Source organism: Erpetoichthys calabaricus, chromosome 10 (genome assembly GCF_900747795.2).
Source record: "Erpetoichthys calabaricus chromosome 10, fErpCal1.3, whole genome shotgun sequence".
NCBI lineage: Eukaryota > Metazoa > Chordata > Cladistia > Polypteriformes > Polypteridae > Erpetoichthys > Erpetoichthys calabaricus.
In genome coordinates this window covers 61,155,069-61,181,642 of record NC_041403.2, presented here as the reverse complement: position 1 = coordinate 61,181,642, position 26,574 = coordinate 61,155,069, and the positions used below count along the sequence as shown (strand labels likewise).

The following is a 26,574-nucleotide window of genomic DNA, read 5'->3' as shown; positions in this document are numbered from 1 at the left end:
AGATTTTATATACTGCAAAAAATGCATATCTTCCTCCAACTAAAAAGTAACAGTCCAACAAGGACATAAAAATTTATTGAAAACAAAAATATATATAATTAATTCAAGTAACTATGGTTTACCGATATATAACAAACAGTTGCTATTTTGTTCACCAAAGCTCTAGCTCTAAACAAATCAGAAGTCAAAATAAAATTAAGTGAAGACCAGATTCTTTATTCTAACTACTTTGTTTGTTTGTTTAAGCACAATTCTCTTACAAGGTCGTATTTATTGTATGGTCACTGTTTAAAATGGGCGACCATCTTATATATGACTGACATGATGTCAAGGGTCACATGACACATGTATCACATGCTTGACAACAACACAACATCATAGCCAAAAGATGTTTAATATTTATGCACACATGCAATTCAGAAATAAAAATAGTGGTCCCCATGAACATAAAAACATAATTTTACAACCAAATGGTATAATTAAAATAACATTTACAATTTAAACAATCATTAAACAAAATGTAAAATGTGTCATAAAAATAGACTATTCCTGGAAATAAATTAATAATATGTTTCTTACAACAGGAGTTATTTTGGTTAATTAGTACAAAATCGCCATAGTTTGTTTGACTTGGAACTGATATGTATGGGCTAGCCTTCTGTCCAATTTTACCTTCTAATTTGAACACATGGACTTACTGGTTTCAGAAAACTGATAGAATTTTTAATTTGTAAAAACAAATTACAAGTATATGCTTGACAGCATATTAGAACACTGGGAAATAAATTAATTCACAGATATACAGTGTGTCAGATGTTAGAAGTAAAACATCCCTGTCTTTTATTGTTCCATCTCATCATCATAAAATGAAAAAAATGTTGCTCATAGCTGGATGTAAGACAAACACATGGCTAAAATATTTAGCACAGATGATAATCTAAAATATGCAAAAATTATACGAATGACCTTAATCATGACATAATTTTGATTCTTTCAAAAGGTCCTATTTAAGTAAGAGAAGACAAGTTACTGTATGTAAGCCTGACATATATTTAAACTTGAAAAGAAAATATAAGCTATGAATTTCCAAGGCTTCGCACCCTATGAACTAAGTTACCCAAACTATTCTATAACAGTTCAGTAATTATTTACCACTCTGATGCTGATCTTTCCGATTATAAAATAAGTCATTAAGATATCGCGGTGGTGTGCTGGGGAGGCAGCATTAAGAAGAAAGACGCCTCACGCCTGGACAAACTGGTGAGGAAGGCAGGCTCTATTGTTGGCATGGAGCTGGACAGTTTGACATCTGTGGCAGAGCGAAGGGCGCTCAGCAGGCTCCTATCAATTATGGAGAATCCACTGCATCCACTAAATAGTATCATCTCCAGACAGAGGAGCAGCTTCAGCGACAGACTGCTGTCACTGTCCTGCTCCACTGACAGACTGAGGAGATCGTTCCTCCCCCAAACTATGCGACTCTTCAATTCCACCTGGGGGGGTAAACGTTAACATTATACAAAGTTATTATCTGTTATACCTGCATTTTTATCACTCTTTAATTTAATATTGTTTTTGTATCAGTAAGCTGCTGCTGGAGTTTGTGAATTTCCCCTTGGGATTAATAAAGTATCTATCTATCTATCTATCTATCTATCTATCTATCTATCTATCTATCTATCTATCTATCTATCTATCTATCTATCTATCTATCTATCTATCTATCTATCTATCTATCTATCTATCTATCTATCTATCAATTAATGAGATTCATTCATAATTAATTGCAGAATTACAGTATTTGGTTCCTCTAGAGTGCCTCTTTCTCTTGCATGCTTTGGCTCAAAACCCACTCAGCACATTGTCATATCATAGCAGGCTTAAGTTTCAAGTTTGTCATTTTTCTGTCTAGGCGTTTTAGCTCTACACCATCCTCAAGAAACTGGGACACACAGACACACACACACAGTTGTACACACCTATCATCAAGGAATTAATGTTTTCGGTATCAGGGGACCCTAAAAAATTGAGATTCATCAAAAACCGGAAATGGAATTTTTTGATGAATCTAAAGTTTTCAGTTCTCCCCCAAAGACAATGGGGTTTACTGTGAGGGAGGGGGCAAAATGAAAAGATGGCAAGACAAATACAAATCAATCATATTGAAGAGCAGATTGGCAATAAAACCAAGCATTATGATAACCGCATCCTGAAGAATTGAAATCTTGGTCTCAATACTATGAGGTAATGGCATCATAAATGCAGGGAAGTAAAACAATGTATTGGAAAATCCTTATAAAAGACTAGCTTATAAATACTGCTCAATGATCAATCAATTTTAAATAGGGTTTCTAAATCAAGGTTAGCGCTTTGTTGTTATCTCTGTGGCGTCTCTGTGCTCCCCATTTCTGCATGGTTTTCACCTCTGGGTTTTTCAGTTATTCCTCTTAAATTTCCAAACATGGAAAGGCTCCATTAATTTTCAATTCCACATTGGTCCGGTGTAAGTGTGGGTGTGTAGGTGAGTGACCCCCTATGATGGACTGCTGTCCTGTCCACAGCTGTTTCCTGTAGTGTTCTCTCAAGAGTTGCTGGGATAGGCTCTGCCTCCTAAATTGGATTTAGCAGGGTTTGAGAATGTCATACGAGTTTTCTGACTCAGTAACCTATCTTTAAATAGGCAATCAAAATCATCCATGGTGAAGTAGACAATGCATTTACTGCTTGTATTCAATGAAAGAGAATAATTTTAAGTTTACCTTCCAATTGACACAAACAAAATATATGTACCAGAATCTATTCAGAACAAGAACTTGAAAATAAAAAGAAAATATTCCAAAAGGAAGACAGGCATAAACCGTCACCCTGACTGAAAATACAGCTATTAAGTTTTACAATAGACTTGCATAAAAAAAAAATATTAATCTTCAAGCTCTAATGGATGACTTTCTGGAACAAAGAAAAACTCCTAATCCCTTATCACAAAATTAAGCACTGAGTATGGGGGAACATGTAATACTGTATTTGGTGTTTTTGATATAAAACAATGCTGGCCAATGGAGTTTAATAAAAATACAAAAAATTTCAGCCAAAGCAGTATATTAAAAAAACATTGACATTAACTTTTGTTGTCAGAAGAGCTCACAGTAGAAGAACTGGATTAGGAGGCACTCACTGGACCCTGAAGCACCAGAGATGCTTTGGAAACATTGCAATAAATGTAGTCTATAGAAATAGAGTATTACTGTACATCTAGTTATGAATTTTTAAAATACCAGAACAACAGTTTTACATTTTGCATGTGTTTCAGGACAGTTGTCTGTATAATATTGCACAGTACTAACTCTAACATTAGAGAGTCTCTATAAATGACACAGAGCCAGGATGCCTCAAATGACAAAAAAGGTTATCCATGATGATCCATCACTTTGAAAATGTCTTCCTTCTCGGAATATTTAAATGTTGATAGATGTCACTTTTTTTGTTCATGTGTTTGTTATATAATGACTATCAAATTTCTCAAGGATTACATTTTAATATTCTGTGCAATTCTGAACCATAAGGTATTTTAATCAATTGTGTGGTAGCAATATCTCTTTTTCCTTTGTCTGTCTAGGGAGAAAGTTTTTCCATAATGAAATAGAAATTAGAAATATTGAATACTAGGACTCCTTTTCAGCATACCAAAGAAAGATGTGTCAATACTGCTACACTGTTAATGGAACCATCAAACAAATCATTCATTTAATGCAAACTTCTGCCTACAGTTAAGATTATCATTCTGTCTTGTAATATATATATATATATATATATATATATATATATATATATATATATATATATATATATATATATATATATATATATATATATATATAGAACTGAGTTAAAACTCTGTTCAGAAGGATTCCCAACCACTGTAAAATAAAAAATACTAAAAAGAATGAAAGACATTATCTGTTCCACCTGTTCCCATCAAATGGCTACCCCAAGACATTTATCAAACAATGCTTACATAGGAGGTGCCACAGATGGCAGTAAACAATCGATTCTTAACTTGATCTCACGTCCTACTTGGCACACCCTTCTGTATCACAGTGGTGTGCCATCTTTGTAAAGACAGCAAGCTACTATTTCATCTTACATTGATGTCAACAATACAACAAGCAGAAGACATCCAGTCTGGCTCAACAAAGTGGAGAGCATTCACCAAACCACAGACTAGCTGGACTCTTCTGAGTTGTTAAAGGACAGTCTTGAACTTGAAATCTGTAGTAAGTGCTACTTCTGAAGATCCACACAAGGAAGTATGCCATCCCACATTCAGAATTGTCAGATTACCACCCCAAGATGCAGCATCAGACACCACAGCTGCACCCCATGCTGGCCCAATGCTCAACATCCCTACTGCTCTGCTCTTGTCTCCAGCTGCCTGACCACCCTGCCAAGAGTTTGTGTGACATTGCAAGGAGTTGGAAGTGGTTGATGGGACAGCTTGCCACTTGAAGAGTGTAATGGCCGCAACTCTTGTATTGCCTAGGGATGACTTCATTACTGAGTCAGCAGCAGCATGAGCTGAGCTACATTACCATCTGCAAGGGATCCTATTAAAGTAGCTAACCTGCCACAGTTTACTGTCTCTTAAAATAAGTCTTTATTTATTTTTTTGTCACATACAGTACATAGTTATACAGGACAACATGCAGTGAAATGCATCTTTTCGCATACTCCTTGGGGTCAGAGCGCAGGGTCAGCCATTGTATAGCGCCCCTGGAGCAATTGAAGGTTAAGGGCCTTGCTCAAGGGCCCAGCAGAGTAGCATCTCTTTTGGCAGTGACGAGGATTTGAACTGGCAACCTTCGTGATCCTTAGCCTCAGAGCCACCACTCCAATGAAATGAGTAAACATCCAGTGGATTGGTGCTGGCAATGTGATATATAGTTTGACTATACTGTATAAACCATATTAATATGCTTATCACTTATGAAACATTAATATAATCTTTAATATTTTAGCCTAAAATTGAATAATGTAACCTTTTAAACCCTCAAAATATTAAAAAGATGTGCAAGTCAAATTATGACCTCCTTATCCTTATAATTAAAAGTACAGACTCCAACCCTGCACATTTTCTGACAATATGAGATAAAGTGAGGGGACGTCTTTAACTTTACTACCTAAAATCATAAAGGATTTTAATAGTATATGGTAGTTTGAGCTGCCTAGAGACCTCTATTTGTAGCAAAACCCTTATACTCCTATGTTTAGTATATGTTCTATGTGACGTAACAAACCATTGGCGCTGCTATATTCTCTGATTTTCCTTTTTATCTTATACTTTTTTAACAATGAATACATCAAAAGATAAACTAACACCTAAAAAAACAACAAATTGCATTTCAGAGCATAATAGGAAACAGACCGATTAGGTAATGTATACACATTAATTTGTGACTCTCGCTGCTATAGATCTGTATGTGAAAAGCTCATCACTCAAAAGGGAGTCAAAGGCATTATGATCTATGTACAAATGTCTGTAATTCATGGATTTTTTTCAATATATTTTTACATACCATTCATACTGTAAATCTGTTTCCAATCCTGCAAAATAAGTCCTCTATGAGTGTGAGACCTTTCTAACAGCAGTGAATCAAGGGAAAGACCTTGTCTTCGATCAAATTCATGTCTTCAACAATCTATTATCATGACATTCCAAATTATACACTTATACACTACACTTTATTAAATATTCCTGCTCATTAATGCAAAAATCCTGGTCCACCTAACAGGGAATCATACTGTGGCAACTCAATATAGACAGCATGCTGATTTGGTCAAGAGGCTTAGTCAGTGTTCAACCAGACATAAAAATGGAGAATAAAAACATTGACCATGTTATGATTGTTGGTACTAGTTACAGTGGTTTCAGAAACCCACTGTCCTCTTGGGATTTTCATGTTGTACAGACTGTATAGATTACAGAGAATGATGTGATCAAAAACATTCAGTCAGTGAGTGGCAGGTCTTGTTGATGAGACAGGGCGAACAAGAATGACCAGACTATGAAACAGAAAGGCAACAAATACTCAAAATTACACATTTTGGCAATAATGTACAGAAGGGTATCTCTCAAAGCACAACATATTGGACCTGGAAGAAGATGGGCAATAGCAGCAGAAGAATATGATGAAGTGTGTATGGGGTCCATAGCAAATCAATGCAGGTAGTTTTTAGAACAGTGTGGCTCAGATTATTGTTGGATGTGGGTAGGAGCGGTGAGTAGCTGTAGAGACATAATGGGGGAATAATTTGATTAGGCATTCATGTGCAGAAGTATGATCTGCTCAGCCATCTCTCATTGGGGTTTCGTGGATCGTTTAATGCACCTGCACCCACACAGTACAAAAAGGTCCAAGTAGGAGGTTTGAGAGGGGAGAATGGAGCATAGGTGTAATCACTAGCATGAGGGAGATTGGAAGAGGCAGAACTGGCATGGCTTAACATTGTTGAAGGGCAGCCGTAGCTGTGGGCAACCATAGTCCATGTCTGAATGGTTGACCAAGGTGTGTGATGGACTGCTTGGTTGAGGACTCCCTAAGTCTTGACAAGGACAGGAAGTGCTAGGAAGAAAGAAAAAAAAAGGTTTCATCTCTCCATCACTTTGGATTTTAACTTATTTATTTAGATATATTTATTAATTAATTATCTCCAGCAAACACTTGTTTGTTTTAATGGATTATTTATTTATTAACTAGCACTGTTGTTTTGTGTCATCATTCGTCCTAGTCCATCTTGTTCTATGACTATCGGTGTCCCAGGTTTAAGGAAGTATACTAACTGCAAGCATCCTGGGCGTCACAAAGAAACTTCAGTGGGCATATGATCATGAAAACTGGACAACTGAAGATGAGAAAAATGTTTGATGAATCTAAACATCTGCTGTGATATGCAGATTATAAGGTCAGAATGTGCCATTAAAAGTATGCATTTATAGATTCACCATTTGTTAGGTCAACAATACCGGCTGGTGGAGGTATTACAATGGATAAGGAAATGCTTTCCTGGCATTCACTGGGGTTCTTAATACCATGATCTACTGAATTCCAAAGGGTACCTAACTGTGCATTCTTTTATGGCTACAGGCAACTATTTTTTAAATGGCTACTTCCAGTACAAAATACATACACAGTGGCTGGTTCCATAAACTTCACATTGAATTTAGTTTATTCCAGTTGTCTAAACTGAAGCTAGATCTCACCTTTGGGAGGTTCATAACAAGGATGTGTGGCTGAAAGATCGGCCTGGACCAAAAAAATATTTCCAGCACATTGTTGTAATCGAGCTTTGGTTAATTCAAGCTACTCTGGAGAACAAGGCGCTCCTACGTAGTAGTAGGGTGGTCTTAGTAAATTCACCACTATATGTATAATAAAATTAAATGTATAATAATTATGCTATTTAAATGAACTTCTTTTTGAACACATCATTTGAATTATTCTGTTTGGTTTAGTATTCTCTGCTGACTTTATAACCATACTGTATGTGTAAAGCACAACCTCAGTTTTCTTGCTTTTTCTGTATGAAACACCTTTATTTTTAAATCACTGAATTGAAATTTGACACAAAGAAACTTCTCATCGTAAGTCAGGATTTTGACATACAATATAGCTGTCTGCTGTATCTCCACCCCAGGCAATGGGGAGTTGGGGAGTGACTCAGGGCCAGAGTGAGTAGTAAGAAATACTGCAGAGAAATAGCATCATGCAAGTTGTCATAGTGGTGTAATCATTAGAATGCTTCCCTTCAACCAAAATTTGAGTTCAATTCACATCCATTACATTTAACTTTTTCTTTAATCAAGGATTTTCCTCACTATTTTTATCATGGCCCCAAGGTGCCCTGGATGGGGCCATATTGTCTTTTGAGTTACTTGCTTCAGTTTGGGGTACTTTGCACCAGAAGGAAAAACCAAGAAAACTATACACAAAAAAAGATATCCTGCACTAACAATAGTAATGTATTAAATGCAACAAGTTTAAGGTGAATAAAGTTTGGTATTATGTATTATTTCCACTTTCTCACCAGGTGAACACTGGGTAACCTAGATAATAAAAACAGTTTTTATTTCACTTGAGGTGTATTGTTGTATTTTGTTTTTTAATGTATTGGCTTCAGATCTGGTTTTGTCATTGTGCCATAAAGTGTGCAACTTGTGTTGGGTGAGGTGGAGAGCCTTTTTCACGTCAGAATAAATTATTGGGCATTGCAGTATCCTTAGCACCCCACATCTAGAAAAGAAAAAATCACATTTCAGAACATATATGGGTGGACATGCCAGTCAGTTCTAACAGGAGTTAAAACAGTACTGGAGCCATTGAGAACATTTCTCTTCATGTATACAATAGTAAAATAAAATATCCCTAGACAGATTCTGCTATATTTGATTGTGAGAATCAGCAGTTCCTTTTACCTTTTACGTGAAGTCCTTGCTACATCAGGTTACTGTTATTGAACACTAAAATCAGAGCCACAGTAGTTGCATCTGAGTGCTTCTAACTTAATATACTACAACACATTTAATGAAATGTATGACTCAGGTCTCTGGGTAAGAAACTACCTGGAACTGGAGGTAAGAGAAATGCAAAACCCTGGAAAAAAACGTGAGGAGCCTCTGCTCTAAACTATTGTGGATTCTGAAATTTCAATGAAAATTTCTTTGAAATTGAAAAAACACTACATTTTGAAATCTATTCCAAGGTCTGTATTCCGCAATGTTTGCTTCAACATATGATATTGTTTAGATTAAGGATTTAGAATAAAGCTTTAAGTAACTTTAACCCTTTCTCACATTACAATGAAACTAACACGTAGTTTGTTATTTTGTACGGCCTTACATACATGCAGAATTATTTGAATTCATTGTTGATTAAAGTAGCTTCAGGAACCCATTTTGATTTGAAGCAAATCACATTAAAAACCTCTATTATGTAAGTAATGTGCAAAACAAAATATTTTTTAGAAACACAATTAACCCCTAGCAACAATTGCTATGGTATGCCTTTTCCTTGTATAAATACAAATACCTATGAACAGAAATATTTCTTTGCAAAACAATAGTTTCTTTTTATCAGTGAAAGCACCATGTGTCAAAATGAAGCCACAATATTTCCACAAAACAACAAGTGCAATTAGCCCCCATAGCAACAGTCACTAAGCTGTTTGTCCACCTTATAGACCACCTTGAAAATGTCAATCAAACTTCAAAGCCTGGACCAGAACAACAAGGAGGATACGCTTAAAGAAAAGTTTAATGAAATGTGACAAACACTCCAAAGAAAGCATTTTCACTAATAAACAGTTAACCCCCTAGCAACAATTGCTAGGCAGTTAGACCTCTTTGGTCTCTTCAGATCTGGTAGGATCTCTAAGCATCTTTGCTAAAAGAACGTTAAAAGTGGTGGGGCTCATTTAAGGTGCTGAAACATTCAGTGAGCTAATCTCATACATCAGATAGACACACCATAGGTTTAAGGATACAACATGACTGATATGAAAACCTTTATCTATTGTTTCTCTAATAGAACAGACCTTTCTTCTTTTTGACTTCTCCTCTGCAAGACCTGAAGATGACACCATTGGATTTTATTGGGTCTAAAAAAGACAGAGAAGGAGTCGAATTCCTCCAAAAACATTTTTTTCAGTTTCTCGTATGCCTTTAAGAACTAGTTAAAGACTCTACAATTGTTCCTACAACTATGGAATGAAATATGCTTTTGAAAAAGACTAAATCAACTTTATGCAGTATGTGCAACAAAAGAACACAGATTGTGACAATGTACACTATATGATGTCAGTGCTGCATCAGCTGCACTATATGTTGGCTGCAGGGAACTTTATGAAAAGGGTAAGCCTGCCACAGACACACAGTCTCCATTCTGTTGTTGCCAAGCAAGGTGTCCTTTGCGAGCTATTTAAAATAGCAACAAAATGAGAAAAAAATCCAAGGATATTCAAAAAGTATACCTCAAGTTGTTGAAGCTGAGATCTGAGACCTGGCGTACTGCCTGCAGTGCCAATTTAGGAAGGAAGATAGCCAGAAGATTGCTACCTCTGCAACTTCAAACAGGGAAGGTTCACCTGATCATTTATAAAGGACAGATGACTGCACAGAAATACAGCGTTAAACACCTCTACTGCACTGCCTGCCAGCATAGCACTTGTCATCATTGCTACATCACCTGACAGCACAAAGCTCAACATCCCTACTGCTCTGCATTCATCAACCGTAGCATAAAGGAAAACCACCCCACGGTTTTTTTAAAGAGTTTGTGCGTCATTTCAATGAGTTAAATGTGGTCATTGGAGACAGCTGGTCTGTCGAAGGAAGGACTGTGTTACAGGACTGAGTCCTGCATCAGCTGAAAACAACTTTAGCTCTGAGTCGGAAGCAGCATCAGCTGCATTCCATCATTCAAATGACCAGCTTTAGTGCCAGCCACAGGGGAAACTATAAAACAGCAAGCCTGCCACACATAGAGTTCCACGATCTCCATTCTTCTAAAGATAGTGAACTACATAAAAGAGCAAGAACCTGTTGAGTCAGCAGTGACAAGCACTACACAGTGCTACCATATTACAAAGACATTTCAGGAGGTATACCTTTGGTGTCACAGTAATATTATACTGTAATATTATGTTTCTTCTTAGTTGTTATAGAGTCAAAGATATTCTTCTGTCTGCTATGTCAAGTAAAATAGTCATTGATAGCAAGTGGTGCTAAAGTTCATATATAAGTAGAAAAAAAAACTAAGATTGGGTTGCTACTCAACTGCTGTTACCTGGACCATTGTGAAATGAAGAGCATAAAATCCTAAAAAAAAAAACTAGATCTTACATCACTCAATATCCTTTTATCAACCCTTACTGTCAGAAAGCATCTGGATAGGATCTTGTAAGCAACATTCACAAGACATATGGTGAATTGTAATTTATTATGTTGTCACTAAGTCTCCAGTGGCAAGAAACTGTTTTGCTTAGCAACAGGCAAGAACAAAAGACTAATGGATGGCTGGCAGGTAGGAGGAATGTTTTGGTAACAGAAAAATTTGTATCAGAGCTTATGTGTTCTTCAGCCGATTCCAGTTCTTATCAGGTTTCATCTTTTTTGAGCATCTAACAAATCATTATAATGCGCTACTAGGTGCTAAGTGGTACAAAGAATGCTGTATTAGATATAGATAAAGCAATGTGTTTTTGAAGATGTTGACCTTAGAAGTTCTCCATGTGTTTTCATTTTGATTAGCTGAAATTCAGGATCACAGCAAAGATTCTGGGAAATCCCCCCATGTGAGTTTTCTAAATTGCTTGGCAATTACCTAACAAAATATCTTGTATATTTTTGATAATTTCAGTAGAAGAGATGGGCCAGTCTTTAAAGAAAGCTGCTGTCATTACAAATGTTATTTAAGTCTAAAGAAAGGATGATACACTTTACTGTACTTTCTCCGGTCCTGTTCAGCCTATATACATCGGACTTCCAATACAACTCGGAGTCCTGCCACGTGCAAAAGTTCGCTGACGACACTGCTATCGTGGGCTGCATCAGGAGTGGGCAGGAGGTGGAGTACAGGAACCTAATCAAGGACTTTGTTAAATGGTGCGACTCAAACCACCTACACCTGAACACCAGCATTAATCAATTATTCAAAGTTATTGTCTGTTTTTACCTGCATTTTTATTAATCTTTAATTTAATATTGTTTTTTGTATCAGTATGCTGCTGCTGGAGTATCTATCTATCTATCTATCTATCTATCTATCTATCTATCTATCTATCTATCTATCTATCTATCTATCTATCTATCTATCTATCTATCTATCTATCTATCTATCTATCTATCTATCTATCTACTAGCTCTCAGGTACTTGGTTCATCTTTAGGGAGCCTGAGTGCAAAAGAGTAATGAGTACAGAAGAGCCATGTTGAAAGGATGAAGATTATGATTAAAGGGCCTACAAGCCAATGTAAACTACTTGGGACCAATGGGTGTTACATGCATTATTATGGCCTTTGTGCAACTCAGAAGTAAATTCACATTGGAAACAAGAAAAAGAAAACTCAATGATGGCTTGCCATGGGTCCAGTCCCTGTTAAACTTTCACTGCTAGATATATTCGGGGCTACATAACCCATACCATTCTTGAGTTGACCTTGACTTGAGTCACATTAAAATTAAATTAGAAAAATAGCAGGTGCACACGATACACTTTTTATGTATTTATTCCTTCCACTGTCTTGTAGTTTTTTATATGCTCATGTTGATTATATGAACAATGTTAGTCACACGATTGGACATCACTATGACAAGTTTTGTCATTGGTTAACATGATGGTGTGATAAGTTTTTTATCCATGTATTGGGTTCTCTCCAAAACATAAAGTTATTAGTATGTAGGGTGAGCTAAAGTGAAGAATTAACAGCTACTGATCAGGACTTTGGCTAGATTCTTATTATGACCATTGGTTTCTCATTTTGGCTCTCAGTTCCTCCACTCTTTTTTGGTTTACAGCCAGAGGCAAATATGTTGGCAAGGTACATGAGCTGAGCAAATGTGCAACTAGCTCTCCTATAAGATGGTGACTAAGCAGTCTTTTGGATGTACAACACCCCCCATCCTCCCATCCCCTTTGATCTGATTCTGGATCAGCAAGATTGCTACAAGAGTGCCAAATGAAATGAAAAACAGGGAAAACCTTTACATGCATAACATTTTTGTCTTGAACCTCACTGAAAATATTCTTTTAAAAAATTGGGAATTATATAAGCAGAAATGTGCCTTAAGTAGCACAGGCCAATCTTTGCGTTTTAAGATTAAATAATTAAGCCTTCCAATTATTAACATTCAGGGCAATGCATTTTCTTCATTAAGCCAAAAGTTTCCATTTTAGGATTTCAGGAATTTGGAGATAGAGGTCAGGCATTTGATGTCACTCCTCAGTTAGTAAAGAATATGATCATGAATATATTATTGTTATCAATATTAAAATAATTATACATGTCTTATTGACTTGCAAACCCTTGTTGCTGTGCAAATTCAAGTATTAGACCCTAATAAGCAATTTACATGCAATATATGTAATGTGGATCAGCATGGTACACCAATCTTATTATGAATTAATGAAAAATACCTGGTATTTGTGGTAATGTATGCAAAAATACATCTTCAGGTCCTAAGAACATTTTTTTTCTATTTCCTCAGATGATAAATAATTATATATAAATGATGGAGAATGGAAACTACAGAAATCATTTTGAAAATAAATGAAAAATAGAATTATGGCGCTATGTAAAAACAAAACTATGCATATTCACATTCTTAATTTAAACATAGAAGTTCTGAAAGCATTGATACTTGGGTAGTGATGTATTTACATTAGAACTGTAAGCTATGCAGGGAATTTATTAATTATTAAAATCATATTAGTGGAATATGTGCAGATGTTGTTATCTCAACTTTCAGTTTTAAAATTCAACTCAATATTTTTCAAAAGCAAAAGGTATTATGATAAGTTTCAAATTCACATTAAAGCTGAATATTGATACTGCAAATCATTTATAGGTTATGCAAAGTATAACTGACTTCACATTTACAGTACATCATTATATTGCAGTTTTAAAAATGAGATGTTAAATATTAAAATATAAATTTTCCGCTTGAGAAAATTGAAGAAAGGTTATGATTTTATTATGAGTATATATACATAATAGGTAGAAGGGAATAAGGTATCTTAAACCAATAATGTCATCAGTTCAAAGCTGCCATACAAACAGAGAGGCCGATGGGCACCTTGATGCCGAGCCATTCCTGAAGTTGTATCTTCTTTTAAAACGTATGATTGTCTTTGCATTCTGGCAATGATTACAAGACTTTTTTGTTTGGTGTATTCTGTGAAATCATACTTTATTGCTGTTAACAATACAGCATGTTATTGTTTGCCTTTTTGTTTACTTTACCATTATGTGTATAAACCATGAAAAATGAATTTGACCAACTACTTCTGAATGCTCAGAAAATGGTTACAATGCTTTGTTAGAACAAGAGAGTGCTTCATGCACTGTATGTTTAAATTCCAATATTGTCTAAATGAGGAAAAAGGTCAAAGTGAATACACTGAATATTCCAAAATAAGAAGTAGCAAAACAAAGAGTATTTTAAACTTTTCAATAAGATGAACGGAAGTAATTGGGACTTAACAGTAAACAATATGTTAGCAATGACTTAGAGACCTCAGAGCTGCATGAGACCCTCAGTTGAGATTAGTAGAGGTAACCATTCTTTACAGGCTTGTGACTTCGTATACAGTATGTTTATCATGTGACCAGTGGGAAGACAGGCTTTTTAGACTTTTTCTTGTTTTTTACTTTTGTTTTAGTCCCTGTAATCATTTCAGTCTTTTTTTTGCCATATGTACAGTACTGTATATCCGGATTGATTTAATTATTCTAGGCTGTAGAATTATAAACTGCATTTTGAACTATTTCTACAAGAGAAGAGCTCAGTATTGACACTACATTGGTGCTGATCATACACAATCCTGAACGTAAACATTTTGTATAAGGGATGTATATTATAGTCAGCACATATATTCTTTTCCATGAAAGCAATGCACAGTAGGTATTAATAATGCTGATAACTCAAAATATTACAGTCAAATCATAGAAGGGGGTGAAATCTGTTCAAAGGTGTCTCAAGAACTTCACAACTTCATTAGGAACTTCACAGACGTCTTTAATGAGTGAAATACTCTGATATAGTCACAGAATATTGCAAACATTTACAAATGCAAGGAATTAATTCATTATTATTTTAATATTGCGTTCTTTGCAATAATTCAATTTGCAATTACTCTCATAATAGTCTATCTCATTGAAAAAAGTGGTCTATGATTATTAATAATAAATACAGACATATAAAGTAATTACATTCTAAATTAATTATGCTCTGAATTAAAAAATAATTGATAAAAAAGTTTAAAAATAAATCAAATATTTAGAGAATTTAATTTTTATTTTATTATTGCAATTTGCAGTAATACTAATAATAAATCATGTAATTATTAAAGGTAATAAATTGTGCATTTCCAAGTGCAGTAGGCATAACAATGACAAACCATGTCAAACTGTAACCATCCATTCATTTTCTGCATCCCATTAATCCAAATACAGGTTCACTGAAATATGGTGGCTATGTAGGCAGCATGGGTGCAAAGTAGAAACCCAGCCCTGAGTGGAACTCAAGGCGCCCTTACACACAATCACAAATGAAGACCCAACTTAGATTTTCCAGTTACTAGGATGTGGAAGAAAAATCACTGCCTATTCCAAGAAGAGCACACATAGACAATAAGGAGATCATTTAAATTTCACACAATTACTGTGTGTAAGAGCTCTGCCATTTAAAAATCCTGGAGATAAAAGTAACAGAAAAAAAATAAAAATATAAGAGTTTGTCATGTCAAGACTATTAAGACAAATATAGTCTTAAAAGTGAAGATTTCGTTATAGCCACAGAGAAAAACTTACCAAGGCAACTCTGTGGACAAAAGGCCCAGAAGGCATCAAAATTTTAAAAGATGGACTGCTGAGCCCCTGTATTTATAAACGAAGCAATTTTGCAACAAAAACCAAAGATCAGAAGATCTATGGTTTGAACCTTCTAATACATTACGTTTAGAATGTCACACTGATAAATTGAATACTTTGAAATGATTGTGTCAAACATTTACTTTTGTATAAAAGAATGCCTGATGAACCTACTGGAAACTATTATATCACATTGTGATATTTAAATGCCACAGTCTAACAAAAAACAACAAAAAATTCTCTTTGTTTCTTTTCTTTTTTTTTTTTGTTCTTTGGCTTTTAAGAATCCCAATGTAAGCCAGAATTGGTAAGTTAGGGTTTTGGATAGAATTAAAAAGAACTAAAAAATTACTATTACTATTATTACTATATAATTATTATTATTAAATTACTGTAGCAGGCAAAGTTATGATGAAGAATCTAAAGCACTTGTTTTATCTGTAAATACAAACCATATTGTACTGTAGAAAAGAAAATAATGTAATTAAGATATGATTTATATTTAACATGACCCTTCTGAGATTACATCATTTTGTATATTAAAAGGCACCTTTACAACTTTATACATTTTTATTCAAAATACCCATTTTGCCATAGCACATTCTTTCACCTTACTATATCTGCATACCCTCAAAACAAACCTGACTTAAAAGTATGGATAAACAGGAAAAGAATATTTTGTGAACCAATAAAGAATACAGCTGCCATACCTGCCATTTCAAACTGTGACCTCAGACAGCCGTGTTTCCCTTCTGTGCTTGCTAATTTGAACCAGTCATGTGAACAATTCATTTGTATGACTGAAGGAATAGTGATAGGTGAATGTATCCTACATCTGTTTCACATACATCAGCTTTAGATGAGCAGAACGCAAAAGGAAATTATTCTTATATACTTAAGTTAAAAATGCTTTTATAGGCTTAAGTCAGGCATAAGAGGAAATTCATAAAAATTGTTTGTTTTTTTCTTTTTTTTTATCACAACCCATGTATGATTAATTAAGAGGATTGCTACTGTGTTTTTATGCCAAGTGAGACACAGAAACTTGTCAGGTGTGAAAAATGGAGAGATTATTTTAACATCAATGATTAGAAAGGCTAGAAGCAGAATTAAAAACTAGGTTATTAAAAAAAAAAAAAAACTGACCAGGTCATGGTAGTTACGACTTTTATCAGATTCCATTGCTGGCTCTGGATTTTAGTCCAATCAAGAACGTTTGAAGATTATGTGATTTATCAGCTTTCCGCTTTTTTTCATTTCTTTTTCAAGTTTGTATCACACGGAGTGTAAATCACTGCTGCACTGTGCCTTGTGGAAAAGCTACTGGAATTCCCATAGGGATACCCAAAAATGTTTTCCTTGGTAATATAACACACCTGGAGAGTTCAGCTATAAGGGTCAAAGACACTGCAGACAGACCTAATCCTGTAATAATATTTATTTATAATCATGCCATAGGTCTACAAGTTCTGGTATCTTTATAGTCAGATTCCTAACAAATATATCAAAGTTAACAATCTGCTCTTTTGGATTTTCTCAAAACTAGCGAGAGCACACTCATGGACATATGTTTGCTTAAGTTATATAATTGCTCTTTTCGTGTCATGAATAATGGATTTGAGAATAATGGGGAAAAGTGTTGAATGCAGCGATATCATAAATTAAGCAGTAGTTTTCAGCGCAAAATAATTCTACACAGCCTGTGGATTAAATATGATTGCCTGCCATAGCCAATGGACTTCACTTACACAACTGTTCATTATGGCTGCAAAACAGATGAGTTCTGTGAGGCAGAACTAAACTAAGTATAATTACATAACAAATGCACTAATATTGTTTTTCATAAACTAGGCTTCACGCAAAGACCTCACAGCTAGCAACCTAGTGCTCCACACAGCTAGAAAGAATAAGCCAGAGTCAGCGATTGCATTGATTAACTTAATAAAATGCAAAATATACACATTTTAGAGAGATTTCCTTACACTAACATATGTCATTTACCTATTTTGCTCGTATCTCCAATGGATATGCAATAATGTATTCATTTTCTGATCCCATTCAAAATATTCCAGTGCAAGGTTGCTGAGAGGCATAGCCTAGACAGCTCACCAGTCAGTCTCATAGTATAATACACTCAACCAGGAAGAATAATGTTCTGATAATTTAGCACTGCACCCTTTCTGCTAAAAGTTCATAATTCCCGATTTGAGGTAATGTGCAAAAGCTTCACTATGGTATCTCTTGGTGCTCTGTTTCTTTTATCCCCACTGTCATTTCATGATTGATACCAGACCACTAAATGTAAACTCCCTTTTTAACAAACACTATGATAGAATGAAGTCTATTGCAAGATCTGCAATTATTCTGCATAGTTCTGTAGTCTGACAGGAAAAAACATATGTACAGGAGAAAGGTGGTACCAGTGGCAAAATATGAAATAATAAATTGTACCAGTGTTTCATATAATAGTTTTGCTTGAGAATGTGATCATTTCACACACCTGTGGTATTTTTACAATTAATCAGTAACATCTCTACCTAATTATGGGCTAATTATATGTGTACCCTCCTGAAACAGCATTGGTATGTTTTAGAACTTTTAAAACTTAAATTCAACGTAATAACCAGCTATGACAAAACTGCATAAATATCAAATTTAGTGATCACTGACTGCAACATAACCTCCTGCTGTACTACTGTGTCATCCTATATTTGACAGGTTATCTAACTTGAAATATATTTTACTTATTTTAGTGAGAAACATAATATCATTTTTATAGTGCATCTGGATATAGTTTATATCAGGGGTAGCCAACTCACACTGTGGCTACAGGTTTTCATTCCAACCATTCTTTTAATTAGTGGATAGGTTTTGCTACTAAATAACTTCATTTCATTTATTTGCTATGTAAGACTCTGACCCTTTAAATCAGTGCTGAGTAACGTCGGTCCTGGAGGGCAGCACTGGCTGCAGGTTTTTGTTCCAACCCAGTTGCTTCATGAGAAATCATTCATTGCTGGTGAAGCACTTATTGACTTTTTGATATTTTTCTGGTTCATTTTAGTTATCTCACTTGTTAAGATTTTGAACCCTTATTTTCTTGTTAAAAAGCTGTATTCATTGTTTTAACTGCTCCTTATTAGCAATAAGATGCAAATGACAAAAGGGTGTCCGTTTCCACCCATGTGCATTCATCATTTATTATTAGGTTTAATTAAGTACTCCAAAGAAAACTGAAGGGGAAGTGAAAAACTGAAAATTACTCATCCGTTTTAGGCTTCTGATCACTTGGATGATACGTGTATCATTAGAAAGGAAGAAAAAAATCTATGATTTAAGAATGAACTGACATGGTAGAGTTAAAGCACTAACTAGCCATGTAAGTAAATCAGATCTGTTATTGGTGAGGACTGGCTTCTAATTAAGCAACTGCATTGGAACAAAAACCTGCAGCCACTGTGGCTCTCCAGGATCAGAGTTGGCCACCCTGGTTTATATGATCTCATCACTGAACAAGCTGAACTATGAAAGAATTTAGTTAGTTGCAAGAATGTTCAAAAATGCCAAAAGATCATAATTAAAATATGCCTGCTGCAGCTGCCAATGATCTGAGCTTAATAAGAAATCCTTCGCATTAGGCGGGTTTTTAAAAAAATATAAAAATCTATTTGTTTCTCATATTTTTTTCCTGCATAGTAGATAACTATAATGAATAATGAAAATAAATGATTTTATATCCACAGACATGATTGTATCCATCCATTCTACTCACTGAAACCCTCTTGATCCATTTTTAAGGTAGTCAACATTCTGATCCTATCCTGAGAACTTTGTGTGTAATGCTGGAACCAACCCTGGACAGGGCATAAGTCCCAGGAGAAAAATCCATGCAGCCACAAGGAGAGTGTGCCAAAGAGACAGCGCTTGGGCTTGGATACGCATTTAGTCTGCTTGAGTTGTGAGGCACAGAAGTTAGCCACACTGCCAAAGTTAATGTGAAACCATACAAATAAATTTCACACATAAAACGGTTCACGTTCAGACTCAAAATATTTTTTATGTAGTGTGTAAGAGAAAATTCATCATGTAATCAGATGTATTTGCTGTTCTAATATCGAATTGTCTGCACTGGATCATCATCATCTGATGACAGTGAGTACATTGAATGATAGTACACTATATCTGAAATGGCGAAATATGCATCCAAAATCTGTTTTTAAATTGCTCTTCATCATTTCTGTCATTTATTGGCATAAAAAAGCTTCAGTTCAGTAGCATTTGCTAACATCTGCATATGACTAATATTTCAAATGAATACACTATCATTATGATTTGTGCACTATATTTTGATCACTATCTGAGGAGTTTATAAATGATGAATGATTATTTGATTAAAAAAGTATGAACTCTTAGAAATATTCAGCAACTGTCAGTTGGACGCACATAAAAGCTGACGTACACAGGGTATCAAAACTGTGTACTGTATGTCTTAAAATGCTGTTTAAATAAATGGAAACCAAACATACCCATTCCATTACACCAATGACTCTTTAAATATATCCACTCATGTATTAAGAAGCTTTCATCATACTCTTATAACTTGAACAGCTACACAAACCAGTGCACTTATCTAAAACTGTAGCATGGACAAAATGCCTGGAAATAAAATTGTCTTCAAGATTTTCCAAGTTTAAGAATCAGTCACAGCACATTTAAATCTTTTGCATTAATATTGGATATGATTGTCTACAAAAAAAAATGTAGGTTCAAAATTATATTTTCATAAAAGGAAGTAGAAAACAAAAATCATCACATGCAACAGCAACATTTCACTTATTTAAGTTACATTACCTTTTTTAGCTGATGCCTTTATCCAACGAGACTTACAATATTTATGATGCAATTGGTTACATTTCTTTTGCTTTTCCAATTGGAGCACAGGCAGAACACACAGTGTCAGTGTCAGTCAGATTTGAACCCACAATCTCAGAGTTTGAAGTCCAAAATGTAACAACCATATTCACAAAGTATATACAATAAATGCAATCAATGTTAAAGAAATTTAAACAAAAGGATTGAAAAATACAGTATAGTGAATGTACATTAAGACTTACTTCACATGACTGGATGCAGTGGATTACATGTGGATCTGGATACCATCTCATTTTTCCTGTGCACACAATACTCTGCATAGAATCAGAAATAAAATCAAGCTGAATTAAGAAAAGCAATTTCCTTCAATTTTCTTCAAATTACACATTTTTAAATTAGTAATGTCTCAAAAACGTTATTTCCAAATTCTCAAAATATAAGCATGCAAAGCATTTTTGTCTTTTGAAAAACATCATCGATCAGATCAAAGTTACATTTTAATTTGGATATTTACTGTACAAATATTATATTATATTTATTGGGAGTAGTGGTGGGAGGTAGATTGGAGTAGATTCATACCTGGTAGCATGGATCGTGGACTATCTTAAAGACAGACCTCAGTATGTGCGTCTCGGGAACTGCAGGTCTGACATTGTGGTCAGCAACACAGGAGCGCCGCAGGGGACTGTACTTTCTCCGGTCCTGTTCAGCCTATATACATCGGACTTCCAATACAACTCGGAGTCCTGCCACGTGGAAAAGTTTGCTGACAACACTGCTATTGTGGGCTGCATCAGGAGTGGGCAGGAGGAGGAGTATAGGAACCTAATCAAGGACTTTGTTAAATGGTGCGACTCAAACCACCTACACCCGAACACCAGCAAAACCAAGGAGCTGGTGGTGGATTTTAGGAGGTCCAGGCCCCTCATGGACCCCGTGATCATCAGAGGTGACTGTGTGCAGAGGGTGCAGACCTATAAATACCTGAGAGTGCAGCTGGATGATAAATTGGACTGGACTGCCAATACGGATGCTCTGTGTAAGAAAGGACAGAGCTGACTATACTTCCTTAGAAGGCTGGCGTCCTTCAACATATGCAATAAGATGCTGCAGATGTTCTATCAGCGGTGGTGTCCTGGGGAGGCAGCATAAAGAAGAGGAACGCCTCACACCTGGACAAACTGGTGAGGAAGGCAGGCTCTATTGTAGGCACAGAGCTGGACAGTTTGACATCTGTGGCAGAGTGACGGGCGCTGAGCAGGCTCCTGTCAATAATGGAGAATCCACTGCATCCACTAAACAGTATCATCTCCAGACAGAGGAGCAGCTTCAGCGACAGACTGCTGTCACTTTCCTGCTCCACTGACAGACTGAGGAGATTGTTCCTCCCCCTCACTATGCGACTCTTCAATTCCACCCAGTGGGGTAAACGTTAACATTATACAAAGTTATTGTCTGTCTGTATACCTGCATTGTTATCACTCTTTAATTTAATATTGTTTTTATCAGTATGCTGCTGCTGGAGTATGTGAATTTCCCCTTGGGATTAATAAAGTATCTATCTATCTATCTATCTATCTATCTATCTATCTATCTATCTATCTATCTATCTATCTATCTATCTATCTATCTATCTATCTATCTATCTATCTATCTATCTATCTATCTATCTATCTATCTATCTATCTATCTATCTACTATGTAGAATCATTTATCTATGAACATGTAGCAAAATCATGAATATTGTTAGAGATTCATTTACAATTACATTACTTTGCTGAAATTTGCTACATCAAGTGCATTCCAATGAATGTTTATATGTATGTTTTATAAATAAAAACTCATCTATAATTCCGTTTAACTTTATATCCATCCATCCTAGAAAGACTAAGGTGAAGCTGGAGCCTATTCTTCCTGCATGAGACATGAAGCATTGGCGGAGTGGTGGCTCTGAGGCTAGGGATCTGCACTGGCAATCGAAGGTTGCCGGTTCAAATCCCATAAATGCCAATAGGAACTCTGCTCTGTTGAGCCCTAGAGCAAGGCCCTTAACCTGCAATTGCTGAGCGTTTTGAGCAGTGAAACAAGCACTATATAAATGCAAAGGATTATTTTTATTATTATTAACCTGCCATGAGTGACATTTTTTTTTGTTCTTTATTTCGCCTTATACAATTTCTTGTATTTGGAATGTGTTAGTTTTCGCATACCCCATTAGGGTCAGAGCGCAGGGTCAGCCATTGTACAGCGCCCCTGGAGCAATTACAGGACATGCCACCTTTTATTTATTATCTGTACTGTATATGCCACACCCCAGATCAAATGATGCTTTTAATGCTTTGCAGAATACCCTATGTTTAACTGGTGACAACACTTTTGAGAAAACACCAGCAGGCAGAAAGCAAGATATACATACATACCCCTGCATAACCATTTTATATGCACAAACTATATACTACAGTAAATTCAGTGTACATAGCATTAGCCGATTATTAGTAGTACTATTGCTGTCTGTGGCAAGATCTCTGTTTATACAAATCTATAAAAAGTAATTAATTCAACTTGATATTAGGACAATATTTTCATAAAATGTACAAAATAAAACATAATAATTCTTTTAATAAATTTAAACTCCACAAGTGTAAGCATTATAAATAATTAAAACACAACAAACACACCCATAATTACATTATATTTCACATATTTTAATAATAATCAAGGTTTTGTCAGATTGCAGAGGAAAGTACAGTAAAGTGAAGACAAAGAGAGAGAAGCTGATCAGAAAACATCAAAAAGAACAAGTCATACTCGCGTGTGAGCAGATGTAAACTCTTTAATATTCCCAATAAGTGCATAAAGCAGAAGATGTAAACATGCAATACTTGATTAATAGTTCAATTAGATAGATAGATAGATAGATAGATAGATAGATAGATAGATAGATAGATAGATAGATAGATAGATAGATAGATAGATAGATAGATAGATAGATAGATAGATAGATAGATAGATAGATAGATAGATAGATAGATAGATAGATACTTTATTAATCCCCAAGGGGAAATCCACATACTCCAGCAGCAGCATACTGATAGAAACAATATTAATTAAAGAGTGATAAAAACACAGTGCAAGTTAAAAAGTGCAAGGTGGAGAGTGTGGGGCCGGTATAACAGTCAATAACTTTGTATAATGTTACCGTTTACCCCCCCGGGTGGAATTGAAGAGTCGCATAATGTGGGGGAGGAACGATCTCCTCAGTCTGTCAGTGGAGCAGGACAGTGACAGCAGTCTATTGCTGAAGCTGCTCCTCTGTCTGGAGATTATACTGTTCAGTGGTTGCAGTGGATTCTCTATGATTGACAGGAGTCTGGTCAGCGCCATTCGCTCCGCCACAGATGTCAAACTGTCCAGCTCCGTGCCTACAACAGAGCCTGCCTTCCTCACCAGTTTGTCCAGGCGTGATTAAAGTTCAATATCTTCTCTAGATTGCTTTTTGGAATATGCTACATACAACTGCCCATCACTAAAACATTCCTACAGTAGATCAATTCTTGCTTTTCGTAGTGGCTGACTTTAGCTTTTGTTGATGGTTTATAGAAAACACAATTTTATGGGAACCTGTATACAAGTACTTTTAAATTCAAACAGGTAATTTAGTAGGAATAATGGGAATTTTAGGTATGAATATAATTTTACCTTTAGAACATCTTATAAAAATGTCAGCTTCATTTAGATTTGAATGAAACATTTTGATCTGTAATCTTGTGTCACACATGTGCGATTAGGAGACAACTAAAGGGCCTGAATAACAGTAATTCCATGCCTGACCAGGGGGCGATAGAGTGCACCAATTCTCTCTCTCAATTCCTTACAGACCATTCTTGGAAAATCCCACCCGATTTTGGGGCAGCCAATGACGTCACTCCCGGTTCCGGCCCTGATGACATCACTTCCTATCCTTGCATTTAAAGGCCACCATTTTAAGGCAGCAAATCAGTTCTGTTTTGGACTCAGTCGTGTGAACATGTCTGTTCTGTTTAATCAATTTTGCAGCCAGGAAATATTATACGGGTGGCTGCCCCAAACCTTTCCAATGACTCTTTGTCGTTCTTGTGACACCTGTTACAAAGTTTTGGAGGGTTTAGATAATCAATAAACAATACACTGAATTGTGGTTTACTTTAATTTATCTTAGTACTGACATTTTCACATTTACATAGCACATGCAATGAATGTTTTAAGCTTTGTACAGAAAAGAACAGGGGAAAAAGAAATAATGTGATAAACTATGTACAATGTCCACCTTCTCTAAATTATATCTGCCGCGGACCCCTTTATTGAGCTGCATAAATTTGACCAAGGTATGCCGTAGCTTCTGGTTTGTGTTGTAGCAGGGGCTTGAAAAGGATGGATAACACAAACAATGTATGTTGTGCCTGTGAATAGCCCACTTGCTTCAGCATTAATATCAAAAAAAATCAACAAATAAAAAACACAGGGCATCTAATATTCTTTTTTCTATAACATCATGAAATTTCAGTCAAATCTGTGAAGCAATTTTGGAGATTTTGGGGTAATTTTTTTTATTATTATTTTGGGCGATGTTTACCCCTAATTTACCACTATTAATATATTGAAATGTACTTTCTTAGCAGATAACTACTGATGTAGATGTTGTTGATGAGTGAGTAACTGTGTGAGTCTCATATATAGATATATACAGTAGATATGATGCATATAGTATATATAGTATGTATACATAGTACTAATTTTTAGTATATAAGGAAAAATATTTTATTTTGCAAATTACAATAAGTAACAATTAAAAGAAAACACTAACACCATCAAAAATGTGGGGTATTGTTGACTTGTTTAAATTTGATTGTAAGAAAAGGAAATTGATGTTTCATTCAGAATAAAACCAAATACAGATATACTTAGCACTGCAAAATATAAAATTGTAATAGAGACAACACAGTAACGAAGTGTGAGAACCTTTGCCATTGTCTTTATACAAGAATGGTAAACCGGATATGGACGCAGGGACCTGCCTGTGGACGCAAAAGACATAGTGCGCAAGTGCCACACAAAGCCCCCCCCCCAGAGTGAAACGGGAGAGACTACGCACGTGCGCAGGCACCACACAAAGACCCCCCCCCCCCCCGCACCACAGCAAAACGGGAGAGACTACGAACCGTCAGAGTAGGAAACAAAGTAAAACGTCATAAAGAGGTTAAAGAACAGGGACAAACACATGGAGAGCAGGTTACAGAAAAAAGCCCCCCTCCCCAGAGTAAAACGAGACAGACTACGAACCGTCTGACATGCCGCAAGCAGGATAAAGCGAGGTCAGAAATAAAACACAGAGTAGGAAACAAAGTAAAACTTTATAAAGGGATTAAAGAACAGGGACGAACACATGGAGAGCAGGTTACAGATGATGAAAACTGGAATGCAACAGCTTCAAAAAAACCTAGGCACGAAACACATGCACACCGAAATACAGAATATAAAGGCAGAAACAACGACAGTTAAACGTCCACACCACACAGCGGAGGCAGACCTGGAAGGTGCAGGCGCCTACATCGTGCGTCGGAAGGCGCGGTAAAGTACAAAAGGCAAAGGCGCCTACACAGCATGGTAAAAACCGACATAATACGGAAGGCGCAGGCGTCGCCGCCATATTGTGAGTGGCACTAATGCGTGGTGAAAGCACAGGAGGAGACATAGTAAAACAAGAGGAGTCAACGCCCCGCCCCAGAGTGAAACGGGACACACTACGGAGTCCACAAAGGTTCATACATCAAACCCGAGATGGTACGGACATGCGTCTGAAACCACGGAAGCAAAACTGTCTCGGCTCCAAAACCAAACAGCTCAACAACTAACACAGCTTCGACACCGAGCCCGCGTGGACAGATCTAATGAACGTGGACACCTACAACGCGCGTCTCAAACTGCGTAGGCAAAGCAGGCACGGATTCAACATGACACAGCTCGAGTGACCGAGATACAAACACGCGCCTGCCTGGATATAATTAATGAACGCAGGCGCCT

At 36.0% G+C, this 26,574-nt stretch overlaps 1 protein-coding gene across 2 annotated transcripts in view; it reads right to left on the bottom strand.

The window, feature by feature from the left end:
- pappa2 (pappalysin 2) overlaps window positions 1-26,574 on the bottom strand; it is a 240,043-nt gene that overhangs the window by 27,058 nt on the left and 186,411 nt on the right. For both annotated transcript variants that reach the window (XM_028810464.2, XM_051933196.1), the window contains exon 21: window positions 20,757-20,828. In XM_028810464.2, the coding sequence (XP_028666297.1) occupies window positions 20,757-20,828 (72 nt within the window). The remainder of the gene's footprint in view (window positions 1-20,756; window positions 20,829-26,574) is intronic.